This window comes from Oryzias melastigma, linkage group LG23 (assembly GCF_002922805.2).
Source record: "Oryzias melastigma strain HK-1 linkage group LG23, ASM292280v2, whole genome shotgun sequence".
In the NCBI taxonomy this organism is placed as follows: Eukaryota; Metazoa; Chordata; class Actinopteri; order Beloniformes; family Adrianichthyidae; genus Oryzias; species Oryzias melastigma.
Genome location: NC_050534.1, coordinates 22167734 through 22176347, shown reverse-complemented (window position 1 = coordinate 22176347; position 8614 = coordinate 22167734). Strand labels below are relative to the sequence as shown.

The 8614-nt window shown below is 38.1% G+C and overlaps 1 protein-coding gene across 2 annotated transcripts in view; it reads right to left on the bottom strand.

Annotated features, from left to right (window-relative positions):
• Positions 1-1220: 1220 nt before the first annotated feature.
• Positions 1221-8614, bottom strand: part of LOC112152612 (myelin regulatory factor-like protein) — a 23823-nt gene continuing 16429 nt past the window's right edge. For both annotated transcript variants that reach the window (XM_024282304.2, XM_024282297.2), the window contains exons 16-25: positions 8105-8263; positions 7938-8006; positions 6920-6966; positions 6383-6553; positions 6250-6303; positions 6084-6168; positions 4633-4707; positions 4435-4546; positions 2265-2336; positions 1221-1791 (exon numbers count right to left, since the gene is read on the bottom strand). In XM_024282304.2, the coding sequence (XP_024138072.1) occupies positions 1702-1791; positions 2265-2336; positions 4435-4546; positions 4633-4707; positions 6084-6168; positions 6250-6303; positions 6383-6553; positions 6920-6966; positions 7938-8006; positions 8105-8263 (934 nt within the window). In that variant the 3' untranslated portion in view covers positions 1221-1701. The remainder of the gene's footprint in view (positions 1792-2264; positions 2337-4434; positions 4547-4632; positions 4708-6083; positions 6169-6249; positions 6304-6382; positions 6554-6919; positions 6967-7937; positions 8007-8104; positions 8264-8614) is intronic.

Below are 8614 nucleotides of genomic sequence, written 5' to 3'. Positions count from 1 at the left end.
TGCTATAGCATGTTAGAAAATACAGCGGCCTCTTGTGGTTGTTAGTGGAAACAACAGCTAAAGTGCGACTGGTTGCTAGTGGAAAAATAGGGAAGATATTAGCCTATTTAAGTTTAAAAAATCACAAATGAGTCGCTCATGAGTACAAGATAAACTTTGAAAAACTATGAAATACACAGCGACTTATACTCCAGAAAATATGGTAAATATTAAGACAAACATTTCCTGTCATTACACCATTTTACATAATTTTGAGAGTTTTTGATTGGTCTGTTTGGTTTATCTAGATGAATCTGGAGACTTTAACAAGAGAATGAGTGAAAGAACAGAAATGGAGGCGGTGTGACTGAAGAGCTGTAGGACACTTAAGAAGCTGCTGGAAAAAACCAGGATCAAATCACAACAACCTGATCTTCTGATTGGTGACCTGCGGTCAGTCCGCCATCGGTTTACGGTTTCAGAGTCCCGAGTTTTGCTCATCCTAATCTACAGAACCAGATAAACTCACATATTTATCACTGCTTTAGTACTGCTCATATATCCCTTTGATTGATGCCTATAGACTGTAAACACACGACAAGTCATACATCACAAAATTCAACCATTGAAATGGTATTTAAACACAAAAATAAGAAAATTACAGATTCATGACAATGTTTGACCATTATTAGTAAAACTATAGGATCATGTACAGTAATAGAAAAAAAAAGTTCATTTAAACTTTGACTATTAACTTTGGTGCCAATTGTCCAATTTTGAAAGTTTGAAAGTTTTCCATGTTCTGTTGATTAATTTGCATTTTATGATAGAATTTTGTCAAATAAAAAAGTTATTTAACATCTTGAAGCATTTTGACTGCAGGAAAAACCGTACAACTACAGTGAGGTTTATTTCTGATTATGAGAAAACTTTATTGTTCGCAGAGATGTCGGAAAAACAATAATTTAAAATGGGGTTTAAAGCAATTTTTAAATCTATTGATTCCTACAAAAATATAATCATTAAGATAATTGTAGGATCAGAAAACTTGGTTTGATATATTTTGTTTTCCTCAAGTGCATTAGTTTTTGTTTCTTTGCTCATTAAAGCTTAAAAACTAAAACTTTTCTAAATTAATAATTTTAATCAAAATTTTAGCTTTTTTATTTATTAAACAAAAAAAACTCACCAGAATTACTTATTTAAAGCTGTAAAGTCAACAGATAAAACTAAAACACACAAAAGTTTTCACATATTTTTAATTTTCCAAAAATCTTTTTTCTATTTTCTCATTTCTCTTACATAAAATTAGACTTTTAGAAAAGAAAGATTAAAAAACACTCAAACCATTTCATCCTTTTCTAAGTCGTGACGTTAAAATCCAGACGTTCCAGTTGATGAAAACAAAAAAGGTCGAGAACCATAAATAGAACCATAAACAGTGCATGTGAACCATCATTTCTTAGGACAGTATTAACACTCATCTGCTGCATCTCTGAGTTTTATTTTCTGAGTTGATTTCATGTCTGATGTGAAGAAGCAGCAGCTGAAAGTAAAACATATGGAATACTCTTGTTTTGTGTTGCAGTTTTTACTGTTTTAATGAAATGTTTTTCCCATTTAACACTGAAAATACATTCATAGCTTTGAAAGAAACGGTTAAAAAACTGTCTTTTGTGTAAAAGTGGACTTTTGTAAATATATTTGAGTGAATCCATGTGTTTAGTTGGTGCAGCGTCTGTAGAAGTTGAAGAAGTAGTCGGTGAAGAACGCCCCCGCGTAGTGATGGTCAGTACTGCAGTCTGCTTGACCCTGAGGAAAAACAAAAGGGCATTTTTCACCTTATTATACAAGGATAAAGCTTACAAAAGCTTTAAAAACATTACATTTTTAAATATTAAAAATAAATGAATAAAATGATAAAAGATAAGACCAAATGTATTTTTTAGATGAAGTTTTAGGACATTTAGGATCAGTGTGAGACGATCAGGAGAGGATTGTTTCAAAGTGGAAGGTTTTGACACTCCTGCCTGAAGGAGTTCTAATTTATGCTTCAAGATTTCTTCGTGTTTATAAACTGCAGTGACTGGAGTCAGTAAACCTCATAACCACTGGGGTGACATTCACTCCAGTGTAAAATGCTGCAGCTTGGTTACGGTCAAACTGTTTCCACGTCTGTTGTTGGATTAATTTTCCCTAAAAACTGTGTCTGGCTGGGAGTTTGGTTTCATGCTCGAGTCTAAATAGTCTTCCTCCAAATAACTTTTGTGAAGAAACTTTCTTACAGCCACTGTGGAGCGGAAGTGATACGAGCTCTGATAAAGACGAGACACTTGAAGAGGCCATTCATGCTCCCCCTGCAGACAAAAGCAGAAAGTCGTGGTTAAGCAGGAATGGAGGAGGGTTAAATTAACCCAAACACACAAAAAAAATGTTTTTAAAGAAGGTTTTGATCATGAAATCTCAGTAAAATGCCTGAAATACAAGAATAACAAATAAAAACAGACACAAAATAAAGTAAATCTTTAACGAATTCAAGATTTCAATTGAATATTTTAAAAATTAAATAGAAAAAGTAAAAAGGATTTGGTCAACTAGACTTTTTCCCCTTTAGGAAAAAAAGACGTCAGTGTAAGACAGCAAAATTATTTTTAACCCTCCAAATCCCAAAGAACAACCTTCATCTGGTCTTTCAAAGGGCCTATACCATGCAAAATCCACTTTTTGAGCTATTACGTCTATTATTATGTTCATTCCTCACTACAAAAAGTAAGTAATCCTCTAAAAACCTGTGCTCTCAACACAAGCCCCTCCCATACCCACGAAAACAAACGAGTCTTCTAAAAGATGTCAGGCCGGATGAAACAGCAAAAAAGAATTCATAAAATAACTCATATTTCATAAATAACTTGTTCTTTAGTGTTACAAAGATAATATAGTATCACAAATAATGATATAGTTTACTCTGAAAGTACCCCCCCCCCCCCAGGAAAGAACAAGCAGAAAGAGAGGGAGTTACAGTTTTGTTCAGTTTACTATTTCAGTGTAAGAAGTTATCATTTGGAAGCTTTCCATGTTTTGAATATGTAGCCCTACAGCTGAAGGCCTCACTCAAAACCATATTTATAAATATCTACCGCCCCCCTGGATACTGTGCAGAATTTAACCTGGAGTTTAGTGAACTGCTGTCTGTGATTTGTCTTGATTTTGACTCAATAATTATCCTCTGTGATTTTAACGTCCATGTTGACAACCCTCAGAACAAATGGACTAAGGACCTGAATAACTCTGGACAATTTCGGGTTGACTCAACATGTAACAGAGCCCACACACAACAGAGGGAATATTCTTGATTTATTGATTTCCAAAGGTCTGAACATCTCTAAGGTGACTGTATGTGATTTAGGTCTGTCTGATCACTGCTGTGTTTTCTGTGAGAGCACAATTCCAGTACACACAAATGTTTTGAGGGAGGAGATCATAAAACGGTATATAACTGAAAATACTAGTGAGATGTTCAATCAGATTTTCTCTCTGACTCCTCCCCTCTCAGGGAATTCAGTCAATGAACTTGTTAATAGCTTTAATTCCAGTATGTTTAGTATCATGGATAATATTGCTCTTGTAAAGAACGGAAAAAGAGATTGTTTGAAATCTGAGCGCAGATGAAGAAAATCTAAACTACAGGTAGATTATGACATCTATAAAGAGAAACTTCACTTATATAATTTACAACTGAGCAATGCAAGGAAGTCCTATTTTTCTGACATTATTACCAAAAACTCCCATAATGCTCGGGCCTTATTTAATATAGTCGACAGGTTGACAAAACCCCCTGTGTCAGTGGCACCAGAACTTTACTCCACCAAAGCCTGTAATGACTTTGCCAAATTCTTCAGGGACAAAATCAAAAACACTAGACAAACAATTGTTTCATCAACTACAAGTTCAGGATATGAACCCTATCCACTAGAAACCAGTATAAACCCCATGGCTCCGTTTCAACCCATAAACAGTAAAGAACTGCAGAACATTCTATGTCAACTGAACTCCTCCTCCTCTCTGGTCATCTGGATCTTTGTTTGCTTATTTGGGTAGCTGTAATTAACAGCTGCTTAAAAATTGAAACAATTAAAATATATATATTAAAAAAAAACAGTGGCCACATTTTTTTAGTAAAAAGAAAATACAGAATATAGAAACTGATTTATATGTTTTCTTGTAAGAAAATGTGAAACTATCAAATGAACTCCAAAAATAAACTCAAAACAGTGTAAGGTTTATGAAATATCAGATTTTTACTGCTAGTGTTTCATTTATCATATCATGGTTTGACCTAAATGATTAAGTTCTATTAACGGACCATTTCTGCATGTGAACAGATCCAGACCAGAAATGGTGGTCTATACTAATCTGAATCCCTCACTCAGAATGAGGACACTTGCTGCCGTCTACCTGTGTGTTTGACGGGTATCTGCTGTCAGCCACTGACTGAAAGTCCAGCAGGGAGGAGCAGGTGATGGACTCGTCCACGTCACACAGATGGACCACCAGCAGCTCTGTGGAACTGAAGCAGGAGGAGTAAAAGAGATTAAAAACGTCAGAAACACAAAAGGAGGCATCAGAACTTTAGTTCTGTTATGTAGTTCTTACTTCATGACCAGAGTGATCCTCATGTTGACTGGAACAAACTGACTGACGGGAACTCTGAAGATATATCTGCCAGGCCTAGAGAGACAACAGGAGACTTTATTCTTTCGGTTCATATTAGAGTTTTAGATTCAGGTTTTAACCAAGTTGTTTTGTTTTTCTGTTGGAATCATCACAGTTATCTCAGTTCATGACCTCACCAAGTGATCTGTACCCGAGTTCATATCTGGAGGAAAATGTAAACTGGGGTCCAGATTACTTTGAAAAATGAATTGCGAAGAAAATGTTCAGCTTTAAAAATAAAACTTTCACAATGAATCTTTTGTTGGTGGTGCATATGTCACATTAAACTGAAATGTATGAATGCAAAATCAAAGATAGGGAAAGAGTGAGACGAGAGACCACAGATCTAAAAATATTTGTGTCGCAAATGCAAAAATTTATTTTGAAAGCAAAAAGTAATATTTGTATAAGGAACTTTGAAAGTTTTTTTTTTAAACCTAAACATTTTGTTTGGAATTTAGAAAAAAGTTGATCTCAAAACTGTGACATTTGTTCACAATATAGTGGTACAAAAATAGATAGGGAACCAGATAAAAATGTTTGTAAGCAGTAAAATAGATGACATAATGCCAAAGAATGATGTAGAACCATAACACGAAACAATGATGAACAACCATGGTGCAAAACAATAATACGAAACACAACAGAAAATGAGTTTTTCCTTACCGGAAGGGAGGGTCTAAGGGCAGGGATATCCAGTTTTATTTAGTCTGTTTAGTCTTTAGCTATTTTTACATATTTTATGACTCATTTTCTGAATCTGTAAAATTACCGGCATGAAGCCCAATGAGGCAAATTTTCTTTGTAATATTGGGCTATATAAATAAAACTGAATTGAAAACAATGATGTACATCCCTGATGTAAAATGACCTAAAACCATAAAACCAAACAATGATGAAGAACCATGATGCCAAACAATGACCTAGAACCATAAACCAAATAATGACCTAAAACCATAAAACCAAACAATGACGAAGAACCACGATGCCAAACAATGACCTAGAACCATAAACCAAATAATGATCTAGAACCATAAGGCCGAACAATGAAATAGAACCATTAAACCAAACAATGACGAAGAACCATGATGCCAAACAATGACATATACATTGACATTTTCTAAATATAAAACAATTCAACATTTTGTTTATCTGTCAACACTCAGAGCTTTATTCTGAAGGAGTGAGATAGGTGCAGTCAAGAGTATTTTGGTAATGTTGTTTCCTGAATGTTTAAAATTATAAATACATACAATCATGTTTGAATGATCCTATTTTTTTCTTTTTCAGTGGAATTCCAGTCTGAAGTGTTGGGGAGTGCAGTCAGCTGGTCATCATACTTTGATCAGATGTTCTTCCCCGAGTCATCTTAGAGACAGCTGTGTTCTTACCCGCACTCATCCCTCATGCAGTATCTGCTGTCGATCACCTGCTGGCTCTCCTTGATCATGAAGGTGTGGATGGTCGTGTTTGTCCCTGACAGAGGGACAGAAACACTTTTAGACTTTGTCAGACGTGTTAGGAGAAACTCCAGTCATCGTGTTTGTAAACCCTCACAGTCTCTGAAACTCAGCTGCACAGATGACACGTTCTGTCCGTCTGCTTCAGCTCCTGCAGACGGAAAACAGCATCAAACCATCAGACACTTTTCTTCTCCGGTCGTCTTCCTGAACCTGCAGCCTCACGCTACCTTTCATCACAGCTTTCTCCTCTGACTCCGTGTGGTTGAGACCTCTGCTGCCCCCTGGTGACTGAGGGCAGCAGTACACCTCATCACAGTACAGAAGGTCGCAGAAGTCCACATCAGGAGGCCAGGGACTGGGGGGGCCGGTGGGGGCCAGAGAGGACAACAGCGGCTTTTCTGCAAACAAGTCAAGTCAACACAGCAGATATTTGAGCTGAACTTTAATGAAAGATGATCTTTTTTTCAGTTTTATTGAGAATTCATCTGCATTTCAGCAGAATTACTGGATAAAAACTCAAGAAGTAATCAAACACAAATATTTTAAATATTAAACAATTATTTTGACTGCTGGCAGCCTTTGATCTAAAGACGTATGGACAGTAATGAACACTCAGCTCTGAATCTTCTGGTTAATCTGAGCTCTTTACTGAGGGGCATTAGCAGAATTCAGCAGCTGTTCTAATAAAACCAGAGCTGGCGTGCTCATGACACCAACAATTAAAGACAAAGCAAAGACGGACAGAAGCAAAGATGGCTGCTCACCTGTGCTGGTCCAGGCTGTGGTATGAGCGGGCTGTAAGCTGTTGTTACTGCAAACAGATCAAGAGTCAGTCCAGACTGATCCACGCATGTCACATGACCACTTTGTTATCAGAGACACCAACACATGCTCATTCCTAGCTACTCTCATCTTGACGTTTTGGGTGACCCTAATTTGTCGTTTTTTGATGTGCTGGCTGTTCCCATTAAATCACAGGTCCCCGACCTCCGGGCCACGAACCAGAAACAGGATGCAGAGCGCACCAGTACCCTAACCCAGTACCTGTACCCCAACCCTAACCCAGTACCTGTACCCCAACCCTAACCCAGGACTGGTTTGCGTCTGGTACTGGTTCAGGTCTAGTACCGGGTCTGGTGCCACATCCAGTACCATGCCCAGTGCCAGGTTAGGGTACCAGTACAGGGTTAGGATACTAGTACCAGCTGCGTCCCGAGGACCAGTCCGTGTGCTGTACCACATCTGTTACGGCGTCCTGAGGGTTGTGGACCCTTGATTTTACGAACAGCGAAAACATCAAAAAACGATGTGTTGGGGAAACCCAAAGCATCAAAAAGTGACATGGAGTTGTCCTTAACCAAACATGAATACGGGACGACATGAGAGTGAGAATGTGTCGGAGACAGACGTTCTGAACCTCCAGATTGTCTGAATTCAAGATCAGGAGTGTGGGAAACTGTGCTCTAAAAGCTCATTCTTAGACCTGAAGTTCATTTGAAATTGTTGAGGAAAAGATTTTTCTTCAGGAAGAGACTAAAGTTCAGTCCACTCAAATCCAATCATTTACTATTGTATGAAACAGAAGTCCAATATAAGTAAACCAGAGACACAGGATTTAGGCTGTTTTTTTCTGAAGTTTTTTTTCCCCGATTAGATTCTGTTTGTTCTGGTTCTTGCTCACACATTCCACATTTCTGTCTGTGTTTCATGACGTTTCATTCTCCTAAATCCTGTTCTCCTCTCATGGACTCAGGCTTTGCTGAATGGACCTTCTGAACGTACCTCGGACCGGGGATGCTGTCGGAGTCTTTCTCTACTGTCAGGAGGTACAGAGTGGTGATAGAGATGACGCTGCACCCATCCAACAAACAAACAAACAATGTGTTTAAATAACAGACTCTCCACATTCAATGATGCTTGTGTGGAACATAAAAGCTGGACATACTAACCAGAAGGCCATGGTGGTCAGCAGGGTGAAGATGCTGACCTGGAAGATCTTCTTCCGGAGGCAGTGTTTGGATGTGAGCGTCCGGTGGTCGTCCTGGACTTTTCCAGGCTTGTGCAGGTCTGGACTGGGGACTGTGGACTCGCTATTGTGTCTCTGAGACCTGCGGTCAGAGAAAATCGCACATAGCTCTATTTTTTAAGGAGTTGTAATTGTCTTTAAACCCCACAGAGTTGAGGATTTACTTGCACTTTTATATTTTTAGAACTGTGTGTAAAAGATGGAAAAAGAAGCAACTGAAAAAGCATTTTAGCCTCCATCCGTCTCCTTTCAGCTCTCTGTGAATGGAAACGTGTTCAGGACTCTTCAGAGTACAGAGACATTGTCGGAGCCAGACGTCATCAGTGAGCATCGATTCGTCTGAGTTGGTCTGAGCCCTAGTTTCTATGGCAACCACTTTAGCCAATCAGGAGTGAGCTTGTTTGAAGGCCTCACCCCAACCACTTGAAAACAG